Source organism: Gymnoscopelus microlampas (assembly GCF_963454915.1).
Source record: "Gymnoscopelus microlampas genome assembly, chromosome: 7".
NCBI classification, from domain to species: Eukaryota; Metazoa; Chordata; class Actinopteri; order Myctophiformes; family Myctophidae; genus Gymnoscopelus; species Gymnoscopelus microlampas.
Genome location: NC_139944.1, coordinates 9934887 through 9950236, shown reverse-complemented (window position 1 = coordinate 9950236; position 15350 = coordinate 9934887). Strand labels below are relative to the sequence as shown.

At 41.9% G+C, this 15350-nt stretch overlaps 1 protein-coding gene across 6 annotated transcripts in view; it reads left to right on the top strand.

The window, feature by feature from the left end:
* LOC311049646 (protein polybromo-1-like) overlaps positions 1–13010 on the top strand; it is a 38310-nt gene extending 25300 nt beyond the window's left edge. For 2 of the 6 annotated variants that reach the window (XM_084063386.1, XM_084063385.1), the window contains exons 23-31: positions 52–209; positions 3421–3604; positions 5007–5214; positions 6056–6257; positions 7419–7577; positions 9487–9618; positions 10876–10943; positions 11314–11518; positions 12180–13010. In XM_084063386.1, the coding sequence (XP_083919512.1) occupies positions 52–209; positions 3421–3604; positions 5007–5214; positions 6056–6257; positions 7419–7577; positions 9487–9618; positions 10876–10943; positions 11314–11518; positions 12180–12343 (1480 nt within the window). In that variant the 3' untranslated portion in view covers positions 12344–13010. The remainder of the gene's footprint in view (positions 1–51; positions 210–3420; positions 3605–5006; positions 5215–6055; positions 6258–7418; positions 7578–9486; positions 9619–10875; positions 10944–11313; positions 11519–12179) is intronic. The other 4 variants (XM_084063388.1, XM_084063387.1, XM_084063390.1 and 1 more) reach the window with 4 other exon arrangements.
* Positions 13011–15350: the final 2340 nt, after the last annotated feature.

Sequence of the window (15350 nt, the reverse complement as noted above, 5' to 3'; positions counted from 1 at the left end):
GTATAGATGTTACTACGAGTAACATGGCCTCCCATATGACTTGTATTGCAGGATAGAGAAGCTGTGGGTGCAGAACGGCGCAACGTTCTTCTTTGGTCCCATCTTCATCCATCCAGAGGAAACGGAACATGAACCAACCAAGATGTTCTACAAGAGAGAGGTGTTCCTCAGCAACCTGGAGGAGACCCTGCCCATGACCTGCGTCATAGGTCAGTGCTTCTCAAACCTTTTCAGACCGTGACCCTCCCCCCTCCCCCAAAATGATATTTGAACCGGGGACCCGTCACTGTGACAAGCACTTGGCATTGTAGGAGTTTAGGCATTACATTTAGTTTGACTCGGTTCCACAGATACATCCTATATTACAATTTCTTTGGGGGGGGGGGGGGGGGCTGAGCAACTTGAGCAGGCCCCTCACCTCCCGTTTCCTCACCTGAGCCTACTTCCCCTACAACTGCTGTGGCTGCTGCATCTGCTCCTCTCTCGCCGCTTCGTCTCTCCAGACTCACCATCTCGATCTCCAACTGCTGCTTTGTGTTCTCCAAAACGGCGTCACTGCTCATGCCCCCCGTGACACAGAGGATCAAGGAATGTCCATTTATCATCTTTTGGGATATATATTTTATAAGCCTATTACCGTTTTTAGACTTTGTGCCCTTTTCCCCTTTTTCCCCCTTTTCCGCCTGTTGCTTGTACAGTTCTCTCTTACGGTTTCCAGCTGTGTGAAAAGGCAGCGGTGATGCTACGGACGTTGGCCAGTCGTTCCAATACTGGCCTTTTCTGCTCCTGCACTGTGTTGGTAACAGCCAGGTTCAGGTTGTGACTGAAGCAATTTATCCACCGGGACTCAAGTATCCACTCGCGTGTAATTGTGTGGACTGTCAATGACATGTACGGCACCATATGTCTCGCAGACCACATGTCAGTTGTCGATGCATAGCTGTCTGCTCCCGCCAACGGCTCTTCAACCTCACATTTTACAATTGCGGAACCGTAAGGTACAACTTTAATGCATTTCTAAAATATGTTTTCTTAATGCTCTGCCGAAATATCGGATCGTGAAAAATCTATCGGCAGATACTCAAAATCAAATAACTGGGATCGGGAGCAAAAAAAACGTGCTCGGGACAACCCTAGTGACAGGTGGAACACAGGGGTGATTCCCACTAGGACTGACTGGTGGAACACAGGGGTGGACTTCAGGCAATCAGCTATGATCTTTTTGACGGAAGCCACGCCACTATTGGATCCCTTCGTTTCTTTTTGTGTGCGTGTACCTTTTTTTTATTTGATCTTGTCTCATTTAAAAGAAAAATAATAATGGGCAGTTTTTTATTTTTTATTTTTTCCTGTTGATTTTATTTATTTTATACATTTTTTGTGGATTCTCTTTTCTATTGCGTGGGATAGTATTTCTTCTCTTGCTGTTAGTTAGTCATGGCCGCCAGTTCCCCCCTGATGTTGTGTGGGAGTTCTGACTGCTCCAGATGGCACCGAATAACCGCTAGCTTGCACATGGTCTTCAGACTAGGGCTGAAGTCGAGGATATACAGGTCATAACTGGTTTTGTTTGTTGTGCGGTATTTTCCAAAGAGGATGATACGATCCCCCACCACGCAACAGTTGCCAACAGTTGTCATATATGGGCGAGTCCCCTTGGGCTCAACCTTCGTCGAGGAGAAGGTCTCTGGTTTGAATTTCCACAGATCATTGAAGGTCAGGTCACCGCGGAAGCCAGCATATATATACAGCTCTCCATTGTATGCAAAGGCTGAATGACTGTAGAGTACTTCTGGAAGAGGCTGTGGACGAGGCATGTTCAGCCAGCAGTCGGTCTGTGTGTCAAACACTCTGACTCTGGGGATGTTGTACTCTTGCCCATGGCTCCCAAATACATACATCTTTGTCCCAATGATGGTGATAGAGTGATACCATGAATCAGATGGTGGAGTGCCGCTAGTGTAAATGAAAGACCAGACCATTGTGGTGGTGTCCAACTTGTACATGTCATTAGTTTGACTGTGTCTATTCTGGGTATATCCTCCATGTATATACATAACCTTGCCCAAGGCACAGGCTGCGTGGCGCCACCTTGCCTTTGGAACAGTCCCAGAAATCCTTGGCTTGGACCATCTGTGGGAGTCGACATCAAATGCATAAAGAACGCTGCAGTAAGAACACCCGCCCCAGATGTAGACAATCTCTTCTATCAGCACAGCTGTGTGGTGCCATCGCATGGAGGGAACCTCAATGGGACGTTCTCCTGTTCCAGTTGTCACTGGAGGCAACTTCCTCCAGCGCAAAGACTCAGTGTTGAAGACTTGCACACCAATCTGACCACTGTCGTCCACGTTCCTCCTGTCCACTCCAAAGGAGTACAGCTTGTTGCCCACGGCAACAGTATGATAATATCCATTTGGTACGTCAGTGAGTTTAACGGTCCACCGCGACATGTTTCTCACAAGCAGCACTGGGGATTTAAAATGGACTTATTCAGTCTGGTTCTGTAACACAATACAGTTCTTGTGTGTGTGTGTGTGTGTGTGTGTGCGTGTGCGTGTGCGTGTGCGCGACCACCTATATGTGTAGAGCGACACACATATCATGGAAAGTTTGGCCAATCAGTGAAGCCGATCCATATTGTCCTTAATATATATGGTCAATTCGTCTAATTGCCCCCTGAGCTTCGTAGAATGGCGCTCACTGAAAATGTTAGCGTGTGTGCAAATATAGTTACAAAAAATACCCGAAGGAGTGGGGACTGTTATATTCTATTCTATCCTTTATCATAGTACTTAGAGGCCAGTCTATGGTGTCATATTGATGACATCAGAGATGTCCATATACAGGGATTTGTAGATACTAGGCCGACGCCCTTTGCCGGCGGCCTAGTTAGGTTTATTCTGTCATTGACTATGTTGTACAAACTTTGTTTAAATGCCACATCACAAAAGAGGGGTATATGTAATTTGAAAAAAATAGTTACTGAGTGTGTGACCCCCTTCGCATTCATCACGCGATGCCCGCCACTAACATCACGCAAAGCCCGGCTAGGCGGGGATCTGCGCTCTGAGGAGCGCTCCTTTCTAGAATTCTCTGAATTGTAGTTCTAACGGACATTTTACATGGACGTGACTTTGTTGTTCTTATTGTCTGTCGGGTGGAAACTTCATATACTGTATGTCCAAAACTGTTGCTTTTCAGGATTCAAATAAAAAAAAAAAACATCAAAAGTAGCAGATCTACAAGCTCGACACGTGCCGCTTCGCGCCACGTGTCGAGCTTGTAGATCTGCTACTTTTGATGCTTTTGTGTGACGCTGTAGTATGATCAAGAAGGGCATTAATTTACAAAAAGAAAAACTCAACAAGTTTAAATATGGAGAGGTCTCAAATGGATTGCATTTGTGTATTTCTCCAGGTAAATGCATAGTGTCGTCGTTCAAGGACTACCTGTCCTGCAGACCCACGGAGGTACCGGAGGAGGACGTGCTGCTGTGTGAGAGCCGCTACATGGAGTCCGAGAAACAGATGAAGAAGTTCAAGGGCCTGAAGCGCTTCTCGCTCTCCTCCAAGGTGGTGGACGACGAAATCTACTACTTCAGGTGAGCAGGTTCACAGACGACGAAGGTGGTAAATAGTAGGACAATTAAAGTCTTTTTAATTTTAACGGGGTGCAGGCAAAAAAAAGAACGTGACGTTTCGATGTCAATACATCTTCATGTCCTGATGAAGATGTATTGACATAGAAACGTCACATTCTTTTTTTGCCTGCCCCCTGTTATTAACCCATTAACATCTTTGACTGCCAAGAACGACTTATGACGAGACATTTTTTTTAATTTTTTTTAGAAAAACGTTCAGAACCCAAGATATCGTGATCCGAAGATTTGCTGCTCCATTCACTTCTTGGTTAACTTATTACTTAACTCATTGAGTGCCATTAACGTGTTTCATGTGTTTTACCGCTATGGTGCAACGTGCCATTAACGTGTTTCACGTGTTTTTGAAAAAAATAGAGAAACACTTTTTTTTAACCCAAGATATCATTATCTGAAGATTTGCAGCTCCATCCACTCCTCCTCCACTAACTTATAACTTAAAAAGGCTGTATCTCGCTTCCTAAGCACTTTTTTTTTACTTTGAAAAATAAATAAAATAAAAACCATAATTGTCCAGAAATAGATAATAATAATTTGGGCACTCAATGAGTGAAAAAGGCTGTATCTCGGCTTTTACTATGTATTTTTGGCCCAGACATGTTATTTTCAAAGGCAGACGATTAATGTCAACGAGGTCGCGATGACCTCGTTGACATTTGTGAAACCACACAGTGAAGCCCTCAGTGATTAGCAACCATCAGGGGATCGATCATACTGGAGATAAATATTCTGTGACTACTTGAAAAAGCTAAGAAAATCGAAACATCGCTGGCAGTGGGCAAACGCAGCCAGAAATAAGTCTGGCAGTGAGAGAGAACTCTTTGACTGCCAGACATAAAACATAATTTTGCCACGCCACTGCCAGCGATTTTCGAGTGTTTCGTTTTATAGTTGTGGGCAGCTGAATATACAGTAGGTTGTTTTCGACAAAAAGAAACAGAGGAAAAGCCATTCTTCCAGATCGAATTACAAGGAAGAGAACGGGCTGTTTGTTTTGCGATCGCGTGACCCTATTTAATTTTTAAACAAATATAAGTATAATGCAGCGTTAAGTGGTTAATCAGCCTACTCGATTTAGTCAATTATAAATAAAAAAGAATCTGTTAGAATGTTTTGTTACAAGCTCAAAACGCGTTGCTTCGCACTGCGTTTCGAGCCACGTTTCGAGCTTGTGGATCTGCTACTTTTGATGCTTTTGTGCGGTGCTGTAGTATGATCAAGTAGGGTGTTGATTTATGAAAAAAAACACAAAAAAGATAAAATATCGTAGATAAGAGGTTTCTGTCCGACAGCAACGAGTTATATATCTATATATATCTATATAATATTTCTTTTGCCTCTTTAGGAAGCTGATGGTTCCTCAGAAGGAGCCGTCTCCGCTGCTGGACAAGAAGATCGAGGAGCTGGAGACCAAGCTGGCGGACATGGAGGACGCGGAGGAAGACCTGGACGACATCGAGGACGAGGACGACGCCCCCGCGACCCCCTCCATGCCACAGGTTCAGACCCCCATGGCCACCGAACTGGAAGTCGTGCCGTACACGCCTTCCCAGGTAACTCGGAACGCATTGGATTAAAGTCCTCAGTCATTTGGTTTCCATAGAAGCCAGCATGTCTCCAATAACACATTCACTGCCGGGAATTAATTAACCCATTCAATCCGGGAACGCATATCTGTCATTTTAGATTCTTTAGCCATGACCATTATTTTATACTTTGGGCTATTGAAAAAATGAGTTATCACACTAACTGTCAGAGCTGGTATATACAATACCGGTGGTCCTCACACTTTAATTTCGAGGACCACCATAACTCTGAGAGTGGAGAAATGGACCCGTGTTGTGAGCTTGTAGATCTGCTATTTTCGGTCATTAGTTGTGTTAACCCATTCAATACGGGAGCGCATCTACAAATGTCTTCTAAATCCTAACAGTTTTCTGAAAAGAATGTTGCTATAATATCAGTGGTGCTCAAACTTTTTCATGTCAAGGACGTCCAAAATTATATGTATTTGGTCGCGGATCCTCATCTCAAAATATTTTGTTCCAGGGACCCCCAGAAGCAAAGATTTGAGTTAAAATCTTTGATTTGAGTTTAAAAAAAAAGCTTAAAAAATATATATATATTCATAGATTTGCACAATTTTTCTTTTTCAAAAATAGCAGATCTACAAGCTCATAGCACTATGAGCTTGTATATCTGCTTTTTTGTAATAGCCAAAGTATAAAATAATGGTTATAACAAAAGATCTAAAATGACACAGATGTGTTCTCGGATTGAATGGATTAAAGATGAAAGAGTATTTGAAGTGGTCAAACTAGCGGTTTAAAAGCATCTTCCATAAAGACGAATGGTCTTGATTTGGTCGTTTTGTCCGATTTGTCTTTTCCAAAGCAGTCCACCCCCAAGATGAAAGGCTTGTCCAAGAAGGAAGGGGCCAAGAGGAAGATCAACATGAGCGGCTACATCCTCTTCAGCAGTGAGATGCGTGCGGTCATCAAGGCCCGCCACCCAGACTTCTCCTTCGGAGAGCTGAGTCGCCTGGTGGGCACCGAGTGGAGGGGACTGGAGACCACCAAGAAAGCGGAGTACGAAGGTGAGGGGGAGGGAAAGCTAGTACCCAGTAGGCATGTAACGTTTCACTCAACTCACAATACGATTCGAATCACGATACTAGGTTCACGATACGATTTCTCACTTTTCTTTTTTAAACACAAAATTATTTTCCAGAAAAATCGTTTTTTTTCCTCTTACACAAATCCAGTATTTTCTTCTTTCATTTTTTTATTTTTTTGATATTTTTACAATACTGTGTTTTCTCTGACAAATGATATATTTTTTTAATCAATTCTCAAAGATCCTGTATTTTCTTCTTTTTTTCTAGTCTAGTCTTTTCTTGTCTTGATTGCGCCCTCTGCTGTTTGCAAATTTAATAGATTCTGAACCGTTCCTTTTTGGTTATTACTTTGAAAACGTAAAATAGTGAAAATAGCCAGTGGGATGTGACTCATTGTGAGCTTGCAGATCTGCTATTTTCACTACTTTAGTGTGACACTATTGAATGTAGAAGTAGTGCATTAATCATACGGAAAAAAAAGAAAAAAAAAACATTTAAGAGTTGAAATATTGAGGTTTCTACACGACAGCAACAATATGAAAGCTATCGTTGCTTTAGGTAACTCTGAGAGCGTACAAATGGAACCAAACGGACCCGTACATTCGTACGCTCTCAGAGTTAACGGCGATCCCATGCATAGTAAACTGGGCGACCTTGAAATTAAAACGTTTTTTGAATCACTGGTCCTAGGACTCTCCACAAGTGGGGATGACGGCTAGAGTTCTTAACGGGCCTGAAAATTAAGACTGGGCCCTAACTGGGCCGGCCCGAACAATTACCATCATTTTAGGCCCCAAAACCCGAAACGTCATTGTGTGCTTACTGTCCTCAAAGTCACGCATCCAACAAGCTTTGAACTGAGCAGATTGGACCTTCCGTTCCAGAGATAATGGCCACTTTTTTTTTATTGTGGCCATTAGTTGTGTTTGAGTTCTGGCCATTTATGCCCGTTTTCTTTTTATAACACGGGCTAGGAAGGTGGGACGGCGACGAACTAGTTAAGTTCACTTTGAGCTGCACCCAACACATCCACTGCCATTTCCGTCTGCCTTACCGTTCGGCCGCGCTAGGGGCAGTTGAAATTTATTTTTTGCGGGTAATACAACAATACTGTCGTGTGTGTGTGTCTGTGTGTCGCAGAGCGGGCAGCCAAAATCGTGGAGCACCAGGAGCGCGAGAGGGCAGCCCAGCAGCTACGGCAAGAACAGGCGTCCCCAAGAGCAGGTACCCCAGGTGGGCCGATGATGATGGGGGTGGTGCCTTCGCCTAGCACTATGGGAATGATGACGCCTGGGTCAGGTAACCCCTCCCCTCTCAGAGGACGGCTCGAGTGTTTGAGACATAGCAGCTGGTCAAACGATGCTGGACAGATACATGTAGAGAAAAAGTTATCCCCCCACCTCCCCGTTCCTAATATTTCAACCATTCATAACTTCAGTCATTTGCCAAATTGCATTCTTCTAAGTCAATGTTTGGTTTCTTTTGCCGTTTTCCCCATGTTTTAAAGCTGCAGTCTAAAACGTTTTTATTTAATTTTTTTAATGAATACAGCTTTATTTTAACTAATATGTATGGTAGAGTTCCATTGGTCCCCTATAATTAGTTTTTTGTGCGGGACAATAACAATAACCAAAGGGAAAAAAAGTGTAGAGGGTGGGAAAGGGTCTATGTAGGATGAATGTGGTGGTGTGAACTGTCAAAACCTTTTGAAGAAATTCAATTAACATAAAGTCATTACTGGTGTAGAGGGTTTAAGTGGTTAATACACTATAACTAACACAACTGGTGCCTGGTAGTTGGTTTACCTGCTCTTCTAATTTAGATCCTGTGGTTGGGTGTGACACCTACTGGTTGGTAAGAGGTATTGCAAGATTTATCCTGTGTCCAAAGTAACAGACTTTCTGTTGTGCATCGTTGCTGTCGGGCAGAAACCTCCTATCTCCATATTCTAACTTTTTGTGTTTTTTTGTAAATGAATGTCCTACTTGATCAAACTACAGCGTCCCTCAAAAGTAGCAGACCTGCAAGCTCGTTTTGAGCTTGTAGATCTGCTACTTTTGAATTTGAATCCTGAAAAGTAACCGTTTTGGACATTTGAGGTTTCCACTCGACAGAGACGATGTACAAGTTAAGGATTGCAGCTTTAAATGCCTTTTTTTCCACACATGAGAAATTGCATGACATCAATTGCATGACTGGATGTGTTGTATTATTTTGTTTTTTTTTGTTTGTTGTTCATTTAACCTTCATGCTTATTTTTACTACTAACCTCAGCCACTAGTGTCATTGTATGCATTAGTAGTTAAAGGTGCTATAAGAGGCTTTTGTTTTGTTTTTGTTAAAATATAGTATTGAATAGCTCTATATTCAGTTAATAATCATTGCTATTGAGCCGTGGTTCTCAAACTATGGGTCTTGCGCTGCTTTTATTGATATTGTAGCGTTCTAGTGCCCCGAGCTAGAATCGAACCCAGCAGACTCAGCTGTGTCAAGAAAACTCACGTGGGGGGGGCGAGTCGCAACCGAGTCTTTTGCAGCAGCGCTACAATATTATTCGTTCATTTCATTGATAAGATGGGCCTACAAATCAGCAGGAATCACTGCTGTAATTTCATAAAAATTCATATACAAAGCCAGCAATGTATGCTTTTTAGGGGTGTGCCGATACACTCATTTCATGATACGATACACGATATTGGGCTCACGATATCAATACAATATGATATATGGCACTTTTTTATTACGAAAATATATGGGGGGGAAGCTTATGAAAATATATGGGGGGTAAAAAAAGCAAATGCAAACAAATACTTCTGTTTTTGCATTATTATTATTGCAAAAAAAAAAGGTAACTAAGGTCTCCCTGTCTGTCCACCTTAGTTAACATTTTCAGTTCAGAGCACCAATATGAAATCTCTCTCCTGACTGGATGAAATTGGTGTCCAACCTTAAAAAAATATTTTCTGTTAAAGAGCTGGAGAGACGGGGAAACCCCTGTTACTGAACAAACACTCAATGATTACCATCGGAATATAGAGCTTTAACATTTTTAACAATACATTTTTTTTTTAAACATTTGTTTTAATCAACATCACTTACAGCACCTTTTTCAGTAGTGCATGTAATCTTCTAGTCACTACTTGCATGTTCACTTATGCATGGTTATGTTGTTGTTGTCCTTCTCCTCGCCCTCTCTTCCCCCCCGAAGGCATGCTGGGAGCTTATGGCCCACCTTACATGCCTATGCAGGGCCCCCATGAGGGCCTGTTGTGCCTGGCCCCAATGCCACCCCACCACCTCCAGCCGGGTATGCCTGGGTACCCTGGCATGCCCCACCCGGGTAAGGCCACACCTGCTCAGTGTACGACCGGTCTTGTCTCTCTCCCGTTGGGAGGGGTTGGTTTACCTCGCACACATGGCTGTATAGGGTCTCCAAAGGCCTTTTAGGCAGAGCTCTGTAGGTTTCACCACACGTTCTGTGCATCTTTATCGCTTTCAACCTTAGGGCTGTCACGATTTTGACATTTTACTTGAATAATTGCGTCATGTCTGTCATTGAACATTATGAATACAAATTACATTTCTGTTTGAAAAAGAAACTCAACATTTTATGATTGTATTTTGATATGATTTTTTTTAAATGTTTGAAAATGTGCATTTATGAACTTTTTTCAACATGGAAATGATTATGCAAAAGATTCTTGCGATTGTCTCAAATAGTTGTGATTAGGCGATTGTGTAATAATTGTGACAGGCCTACTTAGCGTCCCTATTTTGGACAGAATCTTTAAAAAATAGTCGATGTGAGCTTATAGATCAGCTACGATGCAGTTTAAAACAGGGCTTCAAGGAAACTTTGGTAGAGGTTTTGGTTATGTACTGGTTACCTTGCCGTGATGAAGTGTAACTGTGTAAGATATCTTGCTCAGATGCTCCATTGATTAGGAATTGACTGAATTGATTGACTACAATATAGGCTCATTATTGACTTACATTGCACGGTGAATCAGCTCTCAAAGTAACTCTTTTAGCACAGAAATGAATGCAAACACAAAATTCTGCCAATATATATACGTATACAATTTATAAAGATATATTTTTAAAGAAATTGAATCAGTTCTCTGTGAAATGAACATGGTGTTGGCATGTTTATTTTTAAACGATGCCATACCGGGTTTTGTGATGTTATATAATTGGCAGAATCTGCTTCGTTTGCCTCCGTTCATGTGCTTGAGACCTGTTTCACCATAAGGAGACTTTTTTTTTTCTAATCAATGAGCAAGATATCTGGCCAGCTGGTCTAGTTAAATGACGCGCAAGGTACACAACCTTGTGTACGCAAGGTACACAACCCAAGCCTCTACCAAAGTTGTCATTGCACTTAATAAGTGGTAAAATGATCTTATATCTCAGTAAAAGCAGTCATAAACATGTAATGCATGTATAAATGCGATTGTACAAACACTAACCTTCTCATATGTTACTTTGAAATCCACAATTTAACATTTATTGTCATGCTACAGCATGGGGGTTTGAACATGTCAAGGATGCTGCTGTTGCCATAGTTTAAAAAAAAAGAATTGTTCCTGTTTCCCAGGTATGATGGGTCCTGGTATGAACGGCATGGCAGGAAGCCCTGCACCTGGAAACCACTATATGCAACAGGTAATGTATGTTCTATCACGTGGCTTTGTAGGAGGCTAATCGTCTATAGCGGTGGTTCTCAACCTTTTCAGGCTGTGACTGAAATGATTAAATATTTCCTTTTTTTGTTGTTTTATATTTTTCAAAAGTTTGTACATCTGCTATTTTTGAACAGCCAATGTATACATGGATAACGTGGTTAACATGATGGTGATGCTACGTTAACTACTTTTGCTGGGGACCCCCCTGGAATCCCCCCTCAACGACCCCACTTTGGGAACCACTTTGTGTGTGTGTGTGTGTGTGTGTGTGTGTGTGTGTGCGCTCTTGCTAACCACTATGTTAATTTACTGACCAAACACTGTCAATGTTTTCTCCTTTTCCATTCCAGCCTGGGATGTTCAGCCCCGGACAGCATGCCCCTCCGCCGTACCCGGGCCAGGGTCAAGCCTCACACCTTCAGCCTACATCTCCCATGTTTGTGGCCCCGCCTCCCAAGACCCAGCGGGTGCTGCACTCGGAGGCCTACCTCAAATACATCGAAGGCTTGAACGCAGAGACTGGCACTGTCAGCAAATGGGACCAAACACTCAGAGGTAACTTATTTATCTGCTCGTATTTGTTTGATGATGAGAAATGGATTATTGACCCATTAATAAGGGGCCATATTTGAAAATATGAACATACCGTAGGACTGGCTGTGTCTCCTCTCCTGTCATGCACTGTAGCTTTTGGAAGTCTCATACAAATGCATCACATTACAACGATCTTGTATAACTACTACAGTGCAAACATCAATAGTCTTTTGTTGGCAGTTTAGACAAATGAAAGCCTAAATTGTAAACACATCTGTGCTGTGAACAAAACAAAAACAATGAGCCTTATTTCCCGCTTTTTTTCACAAGCTCACAGTAAGTCACTTTGTGCCGTGCTGCAAGCTTGTACATTTGCTATTTTTGAAAATCTTTGGGGGGGTAAAAAGAAAATTTGGAAGATTTTGAATAAATAAAAAAATGTTAACTCAAATCTTCTCTTTTGGGGGGTCCCTGGCACAAAACCTTTTCCAATGGGGGTCCGCGGCCAAATAAATATCAATTCGGGGGTCCTTCACATGAAGAAGTGTGAGAACCACTGCCATAAATAATACATTGTAGGAAGGAAGCTGCGGTCCATGTATGACTTGGGGGACATATCTGGTTTATTCGATTAATGTCATTTCTGACCGACTGCTGTCATCTCTCTCTCTACTCTCGACAGCGCAACGGCGAGACGGCTACCTGACCAAAGAGCAGGAGAGCCGGCTGCCCGGCCACTGGCTGAAGAGCAAAGGCGCCCACACCACCATGGCAGACGCTCTGTGGCGCCTCCGCGACCTGATGCTGAGAGACTCTCTGAACGTCCGCCAGTCGTACAACTTGTAGACCAGTTGATTCTCAGCCTTCTTTTTTTTTTTTTTTTTCAAGGACCCCCCTCCCCTTTCCCCAGTTCGCTATGCATTAGGCCACGGACCCCCACTTTTTGTATACCGTTTTTATCTCTGGGACTTCAGTCTACACTGTAAAATCCTCAGTGTTAATTTCAAATGCAGGGCCGTAAGGGTCCATTTGGTTCCATTTGAACACTCGAGAGTTAAGGGCCGTTCATACTGACCACTATAACTAACTATAAAAAGTTAGAGTTCACACCAACTATGAAATAATACAATAGTGAACGTCTTAGTTATAGTTATATTGCTCAGTGTGAACAGCCCTTTACTGACCCATAAGTGTCCATCTGGACCCCTGGTGGTCCCCCGACACCATTGCTGTAGAACCCTCGACACTGTCCCTTCCTGTGCACCTGCTCACTGTTATACCGCAATATGGTCTTTAGAAAGGATTATATGCCATAGAACCAATATTTTTTAGTGAACCAATAATGGAGTTTTTATACAGTATTTAATAATGGCAAAAATAAGCTTGATGTAGATTTGTGTGTGAGTGTGTGTGTTTTTTTTCCCTTCTGTTTTTCTTTTTTAAATCATGATCTGCAAAATAGATGTTTTGGAGTTGTAAACACTGCCAAAATAAATTTGAGAGCATCAACTGAGCTTTATGTTGTTTCATTATTATTGTTTGCAGTGACTCTGGTCAACTGCTTTTTGAAAATGAGTGTTTATACTTAGTCGCGAGCCACATAGCAGAGCCCATTGCGAGCCAAATGGCAGATCTATAAGCTCACAACAACACCGCACATCCGCGACATGTTGTGAGCTTGTAGATCTGCTATTTTCGTAAAAGTAACTTCGAGTCACCAGGCTTTTCGCAGCAACAGTGGGCAGCCTTGGTTTCTTTTACAGACCTGGTGTAGGGCCTGCCTGCTGTGTTGGGTGATTTGCACACATATACACACATATATACACATGCACACACAGACTATTTACCCTATCTACAACCTGAAAGGTGCAAATCGATCCCACAACTAAAGAATATCCGGGTGCATTTCCTCCAGTGGTGGAATGTAACCAAGTACATCGTTGGTACATCGTATCTCCATATTTAACTTTGTGTTTTTTCGTAAATTAACGACCTACTTGATCATACTACAGCGTCACACAAAAAGCATCAAAAGTAGCAGATCTGCAAGCTCGAAACCCAGTGCGAAGCCAGATTTCAGTTATTACAAAACAAATTAACCAATTAAGCCCTATTGTATACTCCTAAAATCTACTAATTCACAACATGTTGTATCTACTTTTTTAGAAAAACAATTGAAGCATTTTGAAACGGCACTTTCCCTTTGGTACTGTAAATAGATATTGTTATGCCAACTGTTGTACTTTTAGTCAAGCAAAAGTTTGAATACAGGCCTTTTACTTGTAACCGGCCATTTCTACATTGTTGTACAAAAGTATTGGTATCAAAATATAAACTTTTGCCAATGTGAAAAAAATCTTGAATGTTTCTACAAGCTTTGCCACACGATGCGTTGTGATTTTGTAGAAAATAGTGTAAAACAGGGCTTTATTGATTACTGTAGTCTGTTTTGTATTAATAATTCAAAGTAACTTGGAACCAAAGCTGTCAAATAATTGTAGGCAAGTAAAAAGTACAATAAAACACACAAAGTGGTTCTCATATACTCTTAGATGAAGTGGAGTAGAAGTATTGAACAATTTAAATACTCAAGTTAAGTAAAAAAAATATATATAAAAAAACTAAAATTTGATGAAATGATAATGAAAGCTCGCACTCAACAGCTGCAGGGGTATTAACGGGTATTTTCAACCAATCCCTCTCCCTCAGAACTATCCCCACCTGCTTCAAGTCTAGCACTGTCATTCCCATCCCCAAAACAGCCTCAGTGATCAGCCTCAGTGACTAGTGTCCCATAGTCCTCACTCCTATGGCCAGTAAGTGCTTGAGGAACTGATTTAAGTACGAATGTGCCCTATGCTGACCGAGAGCCCGTTGACAACCAGTTTCACCAGTTGGTGTGGGAGCTGCCCAGCCTGGAGGAGATAGTACAGGACATTCCTGAGGGTCATCAAAGACCACACCCGCCTCTATAACCTGTTCACCCTGCTGCATGCTGCACTGGGTTTTTTACTTAAAAAAAAGTTAAAAACCTGTGGAAAAACTCATCTACACACTTTGAGAACCACTACAGCAGTGGTTCTCAAAGTGTGGTCCAGGGACTCTCAGGGTTCCATGAGGAGGTTCTAAATGGACCCAACGGGTACAATTTTGAGGTATTTTTTACTTTACTGGAGTATTTCCAATTTTCTGCACTTGTACTCCACTACATCTCAGAGGCTAATATTGTACTTTTACTCCTCAATACTCCAGTAAATATACTCCTCCTACAATTATTTGAAAACTTTAGTTACTTTGTGGATTTCGATTATTATTATTACAAAACATGTTAACTACTTCAGCCCTATTAACACTTTGCTATTTGAAAATAGCATTGAGAGCTTATAGATCTGCCATTTTCAAAGATTTTTTTATACATTTGAAAACGGGTACATTCTGCATTATGAGTAGCCTACTTTCTACTTTTGGTACTTTTAAGTACATATTGACACCAATACTTTTGTACTTTTACTCAAGTATGTTTAATTCCGGTCTTCTTCCACCACTGCATCTAGTCAGTGGTTCTCAAACTTTTTCATGTCAAGGACCCCCAAATTGACACTTATTAGCCAGCGGACCCCCATTTCAAAAGATATGCCAGGGACCCCAATAAGAGAAGATTTTTTTTACGGCTCTAGCAGTGATTCTCGCCATTTTAATTTCAAGGACCCCCTTGAAATTAAGTGATTTATATTGTAAAATCCTATGTCAATTTAACTGAGAGTTACAGACCCATAAGGGTCCATTTGGTGCCTAATCTATCATTTAGCTGGGGACCCCCTGGAACTCCCTCAAGGACCCCTGGGGGGTCCCC